This window comes from Scomber japonicus, chromosome 13 (assembly GCF_027409825.1).
Source record: "Scomber japonicus isolate fScoJap1 chromosome 13, fScoJap1.pri, whole genome shotgun sequence".
Taxonomy (NCBI): domain Eukaryota; kingdom Metazoa; phylum Chordata; class Actinopteri; order Scombriformes; family Scombridae; genus Scomber; species Scomber japonicus.
In genome coordinates, this window is record NC_070590.1 from 11,484,454 (window position 1) to 11,499,457 (window position 15,004).

The following is a 15,004-nucleotide window of genomic DNA, read 5'->3' on the forward strand; positions in this document are numbered from 1 at the left end:
ACATTCATGTTCTAGTTTGCAGGTTTTTATTTACTATATCACTATGTTACTTTGGTAAAACCAGATATTTTAATCAGGCAGTAAATTGAACAGCCTCGGTAAACTGTGACAGGACAAGCGTGAGAGCAGGACACCCAGTAGAGGTGGTAGTCTGGCAGTGGAAGAGGAAAAGGAGGAGGACAGCCGATGTCTGGGTTAATGTTTAGCCGCCTGAGGCCGAGCAGCTCATGGCCCTGCAGCCGCCTGCTCGGGCTGGGTAGTCTGTTCCTGTCTCCTCTCTCCAGGAGCAGCGCGTCTAAAATGGTGAGTGCCGCATTGACAGTCGGTGTTTTAGCATTAGCATCTAAAAGCAGCTTATTTATAAATTGAACACCAGGCTATTGTCATGTTGGTGTGAGTGTAATCTCATGAGACAAGCCGAGCACTGTGGTACTGTCTCTGGAGTTGCAGGTATCAGTTGTGTGCTACCTGCGCTGTTGTGCCCGTCTATGGTTTTGCCATATGGAAGAAAACGCGCGCCAAATTCCAGCAGAAAAACTATGAATTCAATGTTTGCATGTAAAATTATTAACTTACACACTTAATGAGCAGAATATGTTGCTTTCTCTGACTTGCTCCGGAGCCACTCTTCAAATCGGCGTGGATAATAACTCACCGGACTGCATTCATACACAAATATTAACTTTATGAATGACTTGACCCGCCAGTCTGCAATGTTTTTAAAAGCTATTGATTTCGACTTCAAGCTTTTATTTATAGATTGTATACACATCAAATATGAATATTACAGCAACATTAATATTTTAATTTCTGTGTGGACATTGCCTGGTTGATTTCTAATTAGAGCAGCGTCAGTTCTCAATATTGGTATTATGCTGCCACCTGGTGGCCCCATCTGTCTTAGCACTCAGGTAACTGCTATACTGAAGGTACCTTGAGTAAATGCTGTAACTGAGAAGGCTGGATCACCAAGTTTGGATTAAAGTTATATATTTGACTAGGAAAACTCACAGTGGAAATACGTATGTGTGTGTGTGTTTGTGTTTGCGTGCGTGCGTGTGTGTCCAGTCGTCGGACTCCCACTGGCTCTCCCCTGCAGACCGAGACCAGCAGGTGACGGAGCTGAGGGCCGCAGGATGGGTGGAGGTGGAGGACCGAGATGCCATCTTCAAAGAGCTTCACTTTAAAACCTTTAATCAGGTTTGTGTATATTTCTATTAATGGAGTCCTGATCACGTTAGACTTTTGAGTTAAAGATCTTTTTGCAAAGCCATTTTTTGTATTTATTTAGGTTATTTTTGGGTTCAGACTTATGTTTAAGTAACCATGGAAACTTAATCTTTCAAACTAGCCTGACCCTGTTGGGAAAAGCATTTTCATGCCTAGTTCTCTCTTTAATTTCTCCTGTAATAAGATTAAAAAAACACACCAAGAAATCTGCTTTTTAAAAATAAAAGAACAGATAGTTTAACTGAAATCTCAAAACAGTACATAGTTCACATAGTAAATAAAAGAATTTGGCTCCTCAAATTATTATGACTCAAAGACAGCCTCTGTCCACAAGCCACCAGACTTTGTGAATACACACACAGACACACACACACACACACACAGTCTCTCTCTCTTGCTGTCTCCCTTCCTCTCCTACACACCCATTCACCTCCACCAAACACACACACTCTCTTCCCATCTACACAATATATCATTTTATTTCTCTCATTTTATTATATACTCTAATTGGAACTAGTTTACTGCCTTCAATTTTTCCATCTGCTGTGTTGCTTCACATGTGACAATAAAACCTCTTGAATCTTAAATTTCTCGTAACTAACGACTGAAATGACAGTATGGGACAAAATAATTGTATTAGTCCTGTAAGCCATCACTGTCCAGCTGGTGAGAGTGAGTTGGTTGTTTTTACATTATATTTTCAAGGCAGTTTTAGTCTGTGTGATTTTTTTTATTTCAGACGGCCAGTAGATTTTGCAATCAGATTTTTTGTAACGATGTAAATCTGTCTGCCTCTGCATTCTGCTGTGGTCTTCAGGGGGCTTTTGTACGTTGGCTGGAGGTTTGATGGGGATCAGGACGCAGACCGCCAAACACACAGCCGGCTCTCTAACCGTCGGAAACACATAAATTCATCTGTGTTCATGCGCTGATTGGTTGCAGGTGTAGCAGAGGGCAGGTTCCTCCCCTGCTTTCTTTGGTTTCATTTGGCTCCTGGTTTGTTTTTTTGTTTCTACCTGCAAAGGAAAGCACTGATGATGAGTAAGAGGTTGTTTTTGAGAGTTGGCATCAGTCATACGTTGTCTGTGTGATCAGACAGAGCATTACTATGCACCGCACGGGAAAAAATTGTGGACAATAAAGATACTGAAAGCAGTAAATTATGTTACTGCTTGTGAAGCTTTATGTTATTATGAAACATAAATGTAATTTTTTGATGCTTATTTAAAGCATGTGAATAATCAAATGAGTGTGGCTATTATAATCCCTTTTTCTGGTGAATATAAATATTTTTACGATGAATGAATTACTGTTTCAACAACTGAAGTTGCCTATCCTATATAGGATTACATGAAGTAGATTAATTCCACATATAAATAAGAAAAACAAATGGTAGGTTTATAACAGGTATTTAAGGCATATAACATATTATACAATTGTGTTCATAAAAACCACAAAAGAATAAAAAAACATGATTTACACAGAATCGGTATAGGGACATTACACTATGAAAGCTGCTTATACAACACATCTATTGTTTGTGTCCATATATTAATCAGATTATCTATTTTACACATTATGCTTTTGATTATTTCAACAAAAAAATATTCTCAGTGTTTTTTCATTCAGCTGAATAACTCATTTCTCATTATAAATCATTACTTTTTTCCATTTTACAAAACGTACCTGACTTGACTCAGTTTTTTCACCAGCAGCTGAACAACAACTTTACTCTAATAAAATATCATCTGAACTGAAATAAAGTCAGGTCAAGTTTACAATCTGTAAAGCAACACAACTTCCTCTATTCTTAGAGCCTCAGTTTGGATAAGGAAAATTAGACAAATGCAGAATGAAAAACATGACAAAATTATAGATGGATTGATGACATAAAGAAACTGATTAGGAGGACATCAAATAAGTATATGCCAAACATATAGAACAAACATATAGAACATAAAAAAAAGAAAAAGTATGATTTATATCTGGAAATATTTAATCAAACAATAAGCAAACATTATTATAAATGTGACAAAGCACCGAAGCCCAATTTCAGTACTTCATAGTTTTTGATACTTAATTTTTTTTTTTTTTTGGACAAATCTTTGGAAACAATTCTTGACAAGGCATTTTGCACTGGCTCTAAAATGCATCATAATGTGAAATAAATGAATACAGTAATGAGAAAACACAATAAAATATCTAAACCTAAGGTTCACTTACTAGCTTTATCTGGAGCTTTTCACTTTATACCATAGCTTTCATCAGCAAATGGAACATGCTCAGGTGTCATCATGACCCACGAACGTAACATGAGATAACAAGGTGTCATGTACACTTGGTCAGAAACAGGGGTTGTGATCTCCCCTCAGTATATGACCACTTTCTAGCCATGGGACATAATTGAAAGCTCTGGGAAAAGCTAGTAAGTGAACCTTGAGAATGTTTTATTGCAGACGTGTTCCCACAGATATATGTAGTATGTTTTTGTTGTTAAAAGGATTTTCCTGACTACATAGGCCTGCCTCAAGTAGTACCACAAATTCCACAAAGTTTTAATTCGACGCCCTTGTTGTGCCAGACGGGTGGAGTTTATCACTTCAGGATAAAGTCGGATGGTATCAGAAGACAGTGATTTGCAGCTTCATGGAGCTTCTGGCGGTTCATAGCGGTTCTAGCTCTTCTGGTGGTAAAAGAAACACAGAAAAACAAGTTTGATTTAGATGTTTTTTTTGCCAAAGCTACTTCGCTTTAGCCCTGTATTGCACGAGGTAAACTGCAACATCTCAAGGCCACTTAGCGGACTTCCTCTAATCCTGTCGTTAGTTGCTTTAGCCCCTAAAATAGTCTGTTTTTACACTTCCCCACTTTTGAAGTCGGGGGGTGAGTGCTGACCTCCCCCATCTGCTCCCCCCAGCTCTAAAGCCTCTCCTCTTACCCCAACATGTCAGGCTGCATTACCCTGAGGCAAGCCAGGCCGCCAGTTGGCAGCAATTGGGGTTTCGATCAGAATGATTTCTTTCACAAACAATCAAATTGGTTAAAATGTTTCATCTGGTTCACAAACCACTAACAACCCCATCATTCCTTCTGGTAGATGGGCTTTGTGCCTTCGGTTTTTTTTTTCTCAGTTGTTGCCACCCTCCCTTCCCCTTTCCCATCTCTGTCTGTCTGTCTTTGTTTGTCACTCATTCCCAGTTTGTGCCCCGTACTGGAGAATGAGCTCATGTTGTTCCAATTTTACATGTTGGCAACTCTTTCTATATGTCTCTCTGTCTTTCTTTTTCTCTTTTTATTCTCTCTTCAGCCACCCCCCAATGCTCTGATGCATTTTCACAAATTTCTCTAGCTCATTTTTCATGGCTGTTCTTAAAGGGCTTTTACCAGCGGGGAATGGAGATGAGGAGCGACATGCTGGCTGATTTCCATTCGCCACTTATCTCCGAGTGATGGGCTTGAGGAAAGCAGATCCCCTAGAGTTTATAATGAGAATAACAAATCCCTTCTCTGTGAGTTGAAACCCTTCCCATTGTGTTCTCTAGGGGGCGGCAGAGCTGCATTCAAGACCACAGTGGCAGTCTGTTGAAATAGAGCTGAATATATGAAGACCAGAGCTGCAAATGAACTAAAAAAGACAGCTGGACTATTTTTTTTCTTTCTTCTTTTTTTTTTTAGTTTATTTTTCTTTGATTACAGCAAGTGGAAAGTGTTATGATGCTGTTGTAACAGCCTCAGTAATTTATCTGTGGCATGTGGGTATACAGAGCACTGTTAGTGGCAGTAGTCTGAGAACTAACTGAGTTATTTTCCTCATCAAGTCTGGTAGTATCTAATTGGGTTTGAGAGGTGAAATCCTCTTTCTGGAGTTGCTTTGGTCAGTGAGAATCCTTGCAATCATATGTGGAAACATCTGTCTGTGTGTGTGTCTGTGTGTGTGTTTAATACTGTACATTTTGGTTGGAATTGTGCATGTTTTTAAGTTACTGTCTCTGATATTGTTTACGCATCTAGCTTTATGTTATGCATGTTTACAGATGACCATCTGCTTTACATTTCAGTGGATGAAGTGGAAACATTCATGTGACACAACTGAAATGGGTAGCCTTAAGATGCAGATCGTATAGGAGGTGAGCTGTGCATGCTCAACTGTTGCGTTGTGTTACATGAGGTTGACAACGACAGCATTCCATAACTCACCGCAAATATTCAGTCCTCATACAGCAATGGGAGAAAAATCACTCAAAGGCTGCATCCAAGATGGAAAAATAGCTGTTTATTGTCTTGAGTGTTTCCTTTTAATGAAGGAAGGCAAATGTTTAACCAGGTAAATCTCCATGTGAAAAGTGCAAGATCGATTTATAGCTTTATCAGCCAACCATCAATTTTCCAGCCATTCAAAGATTATTTTTAGTGCTGAAATAATTTGTCCGCAATCATGTAGTAGTTCAACAAAACATTAAGTCAACAACAATTTTTATATTATAGTAAAGTGAATATTTTTAGATTATCACCTTGGACTATAGGAAATTAAGAAGGTGTTTCATTATTTTTGGACATTTTATACACTCAATGAGGAATCAATTGAATCAACTGATTATTAAGATACTTAAGTTAATTTAGCAGTATGTAGTGAAGGTGAGTTTAAATGTTTCAATTAGTTGAAAAGTTGAAATTTTTGACTGTTTCTGCTAACGTAATTCTGAAATGTTGGCTTCATGCACCAAAAATAAGATATTAAACAGAATTTCCTTGCAAATTAGCATTCATGGTTTTATATGTTCCCATATTACACACAATATTCTTATACTCTTTAAATTTATTCACTCTGCTCATGGTGTCTGCTCACTGGGCTGTTGAATTGTTGAAATTCAGTTTGGAAATTCAGTTAATAGACAGTGAGGTGTGTAAGGTGGCCACATTAAATCTCAAAATGAGCAAGCATGTCACAGACTGATGCCAAGAGGTAGTAAAAACTCCATAAAGCTTCATAATAAAAAGCTATTCAATGTCCAAATGTTTGCTGAAAAAAACCCACTCACAACATTTATGTATCATTTGCTCAAAATAATGTGACAAAAACAAAAAAGAATATTACGTTTATTAGACAAACAACACGTCAAAGTTGCGGTTCACCGCAGACAAGAATCACCGGAAAAAGTTGGCATGTCCACACACCCTCTGGACTTAGGCTCCAATTTTGAGACGGGGAAGCTGCTGTGATTTCTGAGGAGAGAAGCGTTGTATTCAGACAGCTCCCTCTGCTCCCTCCGCTACGTTCTAGGAGGCTTGATCCCCCTTTTTATATTCCGTCAGGGGCTCCCTCTCCACCAAATCTCCCTCAAGCCTCTGCCTCTCGTTATGGGCCTTGCTCTGCTTGTGTTGAATAAGTTGTCCTACAACTAAAACTGAGCCCCTGGGTAAACCAAACTCTGAGCCATCCCCCTCCTGACACCCACACACACACACGCGCACACACACACACACACACACACACACACACACACACACACACACACACAGACAGTTGTGTCTTCATCACTTCAGAGGACATTACATTGACTACCATATCCACCACATGCCTAACCCTAACCCAAACCCTAACATGACCATCATTTATTTAAACTTTAAATCAAGTCTTCACCCTTAAATTAATGATTGAGATGTTTTTTGTCTGGTCAAAGACAGAAAGTGCAGGTCAGAAATCCCTCAGGTGGTGCAGCTGCAGCGTACAGTAGAGTGGAAATGATCATAATTATTCAGTTGACATTTTTTGTATGTTGTATGTATAGTTAGTATAGTCAAGTTTGGAATGGGTGTGGTAGTCATTTATCTTGATTTCAAAGGGCTGGGAACCATCAAAAAATTCAGTCAATGGATAGTTTGGTGTCATAAATAAACAGTGTCAAACACTTTTCTGAAACCTTGTAATCAGCCTTGTAACTTCATGGCATGACAATGTTCAAATTGTTCTAAATGCTCAAGAGCCTGCTATGGCAATATCAGTAAAAAATACATACATTTCTATTGATCAGCCTTAAAAAGTCATTATTTAAACCCCATATGTATGCAAACATGTATACATACTCACCCTACATACTGTAAGCGCTCATGCCATATCCCTTATTCAGCGCGAGAGGCCAGTAATCGGCTCAGTGGTGTTCAGTTCCCGCCTCCGTCTCTAAAATGGAACTTTCCCTGGGAACTCGAGGCATGCTGCATTCATCCCATCCTGTGAAAATGGCTGGAGGCGAGCAGCGAGGTGTGGCGCCCAAGCAGAGGTGGTTAGATAATCTGGCTATCAGTCCTTGGGTAAGCTAAGATGGCCCTGACGTCTGCTGTCTTTTGACGAGCCCAATGTCTTTTTAAGCCCTTGCTGGTAACACTGCAGTTAATTAGGGGTTTGCATAAGTTGGCCTTAACGCAATGCTTGAGCATTACATGACACTCTTTACATAAATAGGAACTGACATGCATGAACATTTGTTACACAGGATATTACTCACTTAATGAGTATTCACAGCATGGCAGCGTGCATTGCCTTTGTCAGAGTATCAAATTGAAGCTCCTCTATGTGTTTCACAACTTAAAGAACGTTCATTTGAGAAGATTAATACCGCTGAAGTTACACATGCACAGCAGAGTTCTCTCTTCTACATGAAAGGACTTCAGCGCTTGGCAGCTCACTTCATAATTATTATATATTTTGCTTTAAGTTACATGTCAACTTAGCGGGCAGCCTTGTCCAGCCAGCTGGAAGCTTCTGAGGAGCTTTTTGGGAAAGAAGAGAAATGAGACATAAGAGGTGTGGTCGTCATCATCATCATCATCACCGCCACCACCACTGTTCAATTCACAGCGTTCTTGCCTTTCACTGCTGAGGAGCGACGGTTTTCCAGGAGGCTGACGCTGATGTGGGTGATGATGGGGCTCGCAGGGTAATCATCGGGTAGTCATGGTGGTGTGTAATGGAGGAGAGCGGCTGCAGAACAAGAATGCTTGTCTTCATGTGTGTCGGCACATACTTGTGTGTATGCTGAAAGGGTTCGCATGTGTGCATTCGTACATGCATCAGTGTGCATGTGTTTTTCTGTCAGAGGCTAGCAAGAGTAGGCGCAATCTGCATGCACTTAGTCCTGGCAAGGCAAAGCAGGCGTTTCTAAGCCCCTGGACTGTGCGGCGGTGGAAAACCGATCTGTAAATAACAGACACATGTGTTTGAAACTGAGTCCTGTATTCCAGCCCTCGGCCGCAATGAGAGAGAGAACACCACTCTGCCCCGACGTCAAATTGTCTCATCCAGTGTTGTATGACAATCATGTTGTAATAGCACCAAAATGGCTCCTCAAAAGCGGGTGCGAGAGGAAAGGGGCATAGCGGGGGTCTGCTGTCGGGTGTTTCTGATTATTTGAGATGGGGGCCTGCATAATGTCATGTCAAATTATCTGACTCTGACAGCTACAGCTTGTTGGGCCAGTTGGAGAGAGCGGCTGGCTGGCTGGAATGGATGGATAGCCGACTAGCTTGCTGACCTGTTGGCTCGAGGAGTGTGGCCCGTACAATACAAATGGGGTAAACAAAGCACTTTGAGAGGGAGAGTCCTTGACCTCTGTTGACATAAGACCTCAGCTGGGAGTTGAGGGTTGGTTTTATTTTCTTGTTTGGCCCAAGTGGAGGGCGTCGAGATGACCTACAGATGACAGACAGGCGTTGCACCAGCACTTCGCCAGTATTGTGTCCTGCTACTCTCCTTACTGCCCCCGAGGGACCACCACCTGTGAGAGAAGGCCGATGTAGGGCATGAATTTTCAGGCCTTTTCAGGACTTCAGGTTTTTTGGACATTCAACTCCAATTTATTTGTAGTGGGAGATTACTGCTTTTCTTGCTTTTTTGCTCTCCTCATTTTGTCTTCCTGAGACATGAATCCTTTTCTCAGGGTTCATGTTGCACACAAGCTGAACGTCATCTTCTGTTTCACATTCCGCTCTCCTCCAAATTGCATTTAGCTCTGTGGTTCGTTTGCACATCAATGAGGTCTGAATTGGGACATGTAATTTTTCGGGGAGTGTGACACTTCGCTTGATAAAAGCAGCGCGGCGCACATTGTTGCTCAACACTTTGAAGTTTGGGTAATGAATATAAGCTCTGGTGGGAGTTGGTTCACTTGTCTATTCAACTGATTCAAAAAGCAAATAAAAAACACACTTATTTGGATACTAATGCAGCATTTGTTCTTAATCTCTGGCGAGAATCACCATGGTTGGCTTTGGAAGAAAAATGTACTTCTTGAATTAAAACTGAATTGAAGTGACTAATTGTTGGTCTAGATTCGGAAGTTTTCTGCCAAGTTTGGATATCAGTGGAAGCTTATCACACAGATGCAAACTGCAGATGTTTGCAGTTGCAGGGCCATCGTAATGTTGGTGAATTCACAACTATGTAACTGGGGTAATGTTATTTTGGAATGGTGTGACCCAGTTGGCAACCAGGTAATTTGTAAAGGGATCCTCCCTGTATTAATAAAGGAAATATACCCATGAGTCACACTTGCTGATCAAGGCCCGGATGCTAAAAACGTTTAGTCTCTAGTGGGAATTAAGTGATTCACATGTGCAGCCCTATTTTCTTGTAGTCGCGTAGCACTGCCTTTTTCAACATTTGGACCCCTGACAAAGTCCTCAAATCAAGCTATAAATATAGGAATGGGCATTAAGTAGAGTCGGACTCATTAATTTTTAAAGGCATAGAATTGGGACTAAGATATGCACTGTGTGTATGTGATAAGCTAAAATCGGTTAATAATATTGGTTTTCACATAGACACAAATAATATAGCTGTTTGCACCAGAGATCCAACAGTAACGTTTTGAGCAAGAAGTTTAAATTACAAAAAAAAAAAGAAAATGTAAAGGTGTATAGCCCGAATGTGGACAGAAAAGTCGTGGACAAGATCAAGAGTGCCTTAAGAATGCCAAGGGGTGAGTTTTTGTTCCATAACAGAGTCCAAACTGGAAAGTGGGTTTTTAAAAGAATATGGTGTTTTGAAATGGAACAATGTGCAGGAACACACACAGAATCCTTTTACCTGTCAATCAATGTTCCCCAGCAGCAAAGAGAGAGAGCAGAGAGAGAGAGAGAGAGAGGATGTTTTAACAACACCTGACATGACAGGCTGCTTAACCATCACCATTAGAGCCAATAAGAAGTGAGAAAACGCAGACCGCCTCAGACTCCAAATTGGTGCCAGTGGGGTCAAGTTGCAGGAATATGCCAATTACTTAAATTGATCAGGAGACGGTTTTTCTTGATAACCAATTTGATCAAGCTGCCGATCGTGTTACATGCTCCATGCTGCACGGGTACCGAACAGGACGTCTCAGAAATTGGTTACAATGCACGAAAAAGGCTAAACGCAATTTCCTCTGCGAGAGTAATTCTGTTTCGTCATGTCAGGTGGTGGACAGGGCCGCCGCCATGGCCTGTAAACAATGGCGTTTCAGTTGATTTAATTAGGCAGGGAGGAAGTATTTAGGGGCTTAATTGAGATTGCAGTGGGAAATTGCTCTGAAATAAGTCTACCTGATTCCCCCCTCCCCCCCTCTCTCTTTTCACAGTGGACATGACGAGGGATTTCACTCTCCTCTTTGTAGATAATTAGAATAACCATAATCACTCCCTGGATGGCCTGTGATTGGAAGAGCCACATGCCAAACCCGAAATATGAAGAGTGTGTATGTTTTTGAGTGTGTCCATGCATTTGGTTCCTATTGAATGTGGAGGTATGCACATATGCCTTCATGAGGGTTTTCTACATACACAGAGATGCTGACGTGTACTTCTCTGTGCCTCAGATGGCAGCATTGCTCCTTGTGCTGTGTGTGTCTGCCGCTACATATTTTACTTTTCATCATCCTTGTTTTTTGAATTTATTGATTCAGTCCTTATTAGCAAAAGTACCACAACAAGTAGCACATTTTTGGGTCTTGTGGAATTTATTATGAATGAATATTTTAGTTTTGTAAGATCAAGAATTTTTTGAACGATTTTTTTGTCATATCAAATTAAATCTTTTAATTTAATAGTTTCACTAAAGAACAATGTGTTTATTGTAAGATACTTTTTTATGAAGTGTATTTTTACCATCTGTTACCTCAGAGCCACTTGCCAGGTTGCAGGGGCTGCTGGGACACTTCGCTAATAAGAAAAACCTCCAGTGTTTTGATGTTTCTTAAATATTAAATTTCAAATCCTATATACACTAAACAACTGAGCAACTCATCTGTCCCTCTCCTCTCCTGTCCAGCATACTGTCTGATCAGTACTGTTGTATACTTGGAGCACAACAGCTTTCCTTTTGCAACTAAAATTTTAAATGTGAGCATTAATACACTATATAGCCTGTTGACTGTCTGTGCTTCAGTACAACCTTTCTGTCTAGGTTTAGAAATGGATTTTAGTGGAGTTGCAACTAAAGATTATTTTCAATACTCATTTATTTCAATACTCATTAAACTGCCAATTAATTAATTGTTATCTGTAAACTGTCAGAAAACAGTGGAAAGTAAAGAAAGAGTCAAAAGTAATGTCTTTTGTAAGATATAACAGGCCTAACCTCCAAAATATTCAGTTCTCTGTCATGAATGACAAAGTAAAGAATTAAATCACATTTGAGAAGGTAACACCAGCAGTTTTGTGGTGTATTTGCTTAAAAACTAAAATGTGGTAATCAAAATAGTTTCCAATTAATTTTCCTTCAAGCAACTAATCAATTGTTTAAATAATTGTTGCAGCTTTAAAATAGTCAATTTTGCTTTAGTTTTTCAGCCAAAAACTAGAGAAATGCAAAAGAAGGAAAGAAATGTGTATGCTGAATATTACAATAAATCATAATCATGTGGGATGCCTTATGAAATAGTCTTGTTTGTCTGCTCTGGCGCTCTGGAGCTGTAGTTTAAGACCTCTGATGTGTGTAACGTCTGTATATGTGTATACACTCAGTTGCAAGATAATGAGGTCCATCCACTGTACATTAAACTAATGCAGTCTAATACAGCAGCCTTACAGTAAGTGCTACCTTTTATGAGTGTTACAATAAAGAGCTGTTAATTCAATGTGATGATTTTTTTAATGGCTTTATTATTTTGGAGGCTGTAGTTAGTGGTGCCATTTAACTGTATTACATTATACTGAGAGATGTTTCTCATATTTTGGCCACCTCATTTATATAAACATTAGTAGACTAGACTAAACAACATAATCACATAATAACCTTTTTTGGTAATAATTTTGCAGTATTTTAGAAGATAATTCCACTTCCTGAATTGATTGATTGTTGATTGTTTCTCCTTCAAACAGGCATTTGGCTTCATGTCACGGGTGGCGCTGCAGGCAGAGAAGATGAACCATCACCCAGAATGGTTCAATGTTTATAATAAGGTAATAGCTTTCTCTACGTCATGGCCCAAATCACACTTTGTAATAGTGATCGAAAAGTCACTTTCAGTGCTGCATTTGCTTAGTATCCATTTCAGAATTCACGCCTTGTATAATCAAACTGTGTTATCACGACTACGTGTTTGACTTACTGCCATGTTTGCAATGCTACGGTTGGTTTATAACAAATTACAGACACACCGAGATCAATCAACAATGGATAAAGTCAGATTTTTTCATGTCAAACAATCCTCACTGGTTCTGGAGAGCTCTCTGCTCAAAGGTCTGAAACACACTCTGTTAGCCAGAGTGACAAAAAAATGCAGTAGCTTCACACTGTAATCCCATCGTTTTTCTTCTGAAAAGCTCTGCAAATATCTCTGCCTCCCCTCCACGTAGCACCCACAACCCCAACACTCACACACACTCTCTCACTCTGCCTCAGAAATAAAGTAGTGGTTGATATGACAAACCCAGTCCCTGAAAATCTCTCAGCATTAGGCTGTAGCCACTGAGTTACTGTGTGGTGGACTGGGCTGTTCTGAGAGGAATGCTGCTCCTAATCCACTCTTTATTAAAGTGGCTGTAGAATGGTGCTACAGGTCTCTGGGCCCCCTCAGCACTTTCCACCAGACACTTACACATAAATCCCACACTGACTGAGGTTCAGCCTCAACAAAATAGATGCTGTACACTGAGCTCCTGCTAATATTCTATTAATATTCAATCATGTTTTATTCTGTTTTCTTGGCTGTCAATATTAAAATCAGAGTATATTAACATTTAACTGCTCTCCAGGGAGTAACCTCATTGGTTTAGGCAAATCTCAAAGGTGGAGCCCAAAACTTCCACTCAAATCCTAAGTGCAGCCTGTTGGAGGCGGAGTTGGACATCCACTTTATCACCATTACAGCCAAATAACTGGACAATAAATGTCACTCTTTCTAGATAAAGGCTTAAATTAGTAGTTAGATATTTTGGGAAGTATGATTATTTGCTGTCTTTCCAAGAGTTAGATCAGAAAAACGATTTAAATCTCAAGTCTGTGTATTAAGTACAGAGCTGGAGTCAGGATGTGGCTATCCTAGCTTAGCAGAAGGACTGGAAACAGGGGGAAACAGAGGGCCTAGCTAGGTTCTCAGTTTAAAAATACACCTACTAACATCTCTAAAGCAAATGAAACAGGGGGGCCATGACTAAAAGGCCAATATAAAAGTTAGCTTTCTACAAAAATGTGACTTGTCAAAGATCACAGCATTTCCCTCATCATCACACAACAATGCCAACTTCTCATTGCTCAAATATGCATAAAAGCATCTGCTGGTTGTACAGTAACAGGTTAAGGTACAACACTTAAAGGAACACTACAAAAACCGTTTGTGTCAACCCCACTATCTTTAAAAAGGAGCTTCAAAAAGTTTGTATCTTGCTCCTTTTTGTCCAACAGTAGTTTCATGATGCCAGACAACTATAGATCTCCTCCTACTTCAGTCTTTCTAAATGCCACGGTAGTTGCTTGAACGGCAGCAAGAATGGCTACTAACAAACCTGCACCTCTTACATTTTATCAAGGACATACCTTACTGGAAATTATATTTTGTGATTTTTGTGATGTGTTTGTCCCCTCAGGTCCAGATTACATTGACTACTCATGACTGTGGAGGACTGTCAAAACGGGACATCAAAATGGCCAAGTTTATCGACAAAATTTCACTTTCCATGTAATGTTTTTCATCTTCAATCAGAAAGTTTGATTCCTCTTCTCCATTTTTCCTTCTTTCCTTACTTTCAGTCACAGATTCCTCACAACAAAAAATGCAATTTGCATTTGAGTCTCTATATAAGTCAAATCTGTAAAATATATTTTATTTTTGTCATTTAACAGCATATTTTGTATAAGCTGTCTATGAGAATAAAAGATTGATTTTGTTAAGTTATGTATTGTCTGTAATTGATTTACAATTATGTTGTCCCTGCACTGACTTTAGATGGACTTTCAAAGGCTTTGTAGAAAATCTTGCTCTGTGGTTTATATTCAGAATTCTTTTACTAACTGATTCTGGCAGATTTAATTTCATTGTGTGTGTCACTGTGGTTTTCACACATGGAATTAGAATAGAGTGTAATTGCTCTGCTGTACTCTGTCCAGCAAGGATCCGGAGAATACTTTTCCCTGTCAGTCCTCCACCAGACCACATGTTCTCCTTTTGGCGCTGGAGAGAGGAGCAAAATGAGGAAGGGGTCAAAGTCAGTAGGAAGGGGGATTTATTTGATTTACGATTTGGTAAGGGATGAGTCAGATAGTGCTGCTGTGTTTTCCTGACTGGATCGCCATCAGGAGAAG

The 15,004-nt window shown here is 39.8% G+C and overlaps 1 protein-coding gene across 1 annotated transcript; it reads left to right on the plus strand.

Annotated features, from left to right (window-relative positions):
• Positions 1-140: 140 nt before the first annotated feature.
• LOC128371965 (pterin-4-alpha-carbinolamine dehydratase 2-like) lies at positions 141-14,571 on the plus strand. The gene is made up of 4 exons (XM_053332403.1): positions 141-303; positions 1,069-1,200; positions 12,583-12,663; positions 14,290-14,571. Exons 1-4 carry the CDS (start codon positions 187-189, stop codon positions 14,383-14,385), a joined length of 426 nt encoding a protein of 141 aa, XP_053188378.1. The 5' UTR covers positions 141-186; the 3' UTR covers positions 14,386-14,571.
• The last annotated feature ends 433 nt before the right edge of the window (positions 14,572-15,004 follow it).

Excerpts from the sequence above, each read along its gene's own strand:
- LOC128371965 (XM_053332403.1), top strand. The coding sequence starts at position 187 with ATGTCTGGGTTAATGTTTAGCCGCCTGAGGCCGAGCAGCTCATGGCCC. Across the intron at positions 304-1,068 it reads GGAGCAGCGCGTCTAAAATG|TCGTCGGACTCCCACTGGCT; the intron begins GTGAGTGCCGCA and ends GTGTGTGTCCAG. Across the intron at positions 1,201-12,582 it reads ACTTTAAAACCTTTAATCAG|GCATTTGGCTTCATGTCACG; the intron begins GTTTGTGTATAT and ends TCCTTCAAACAG.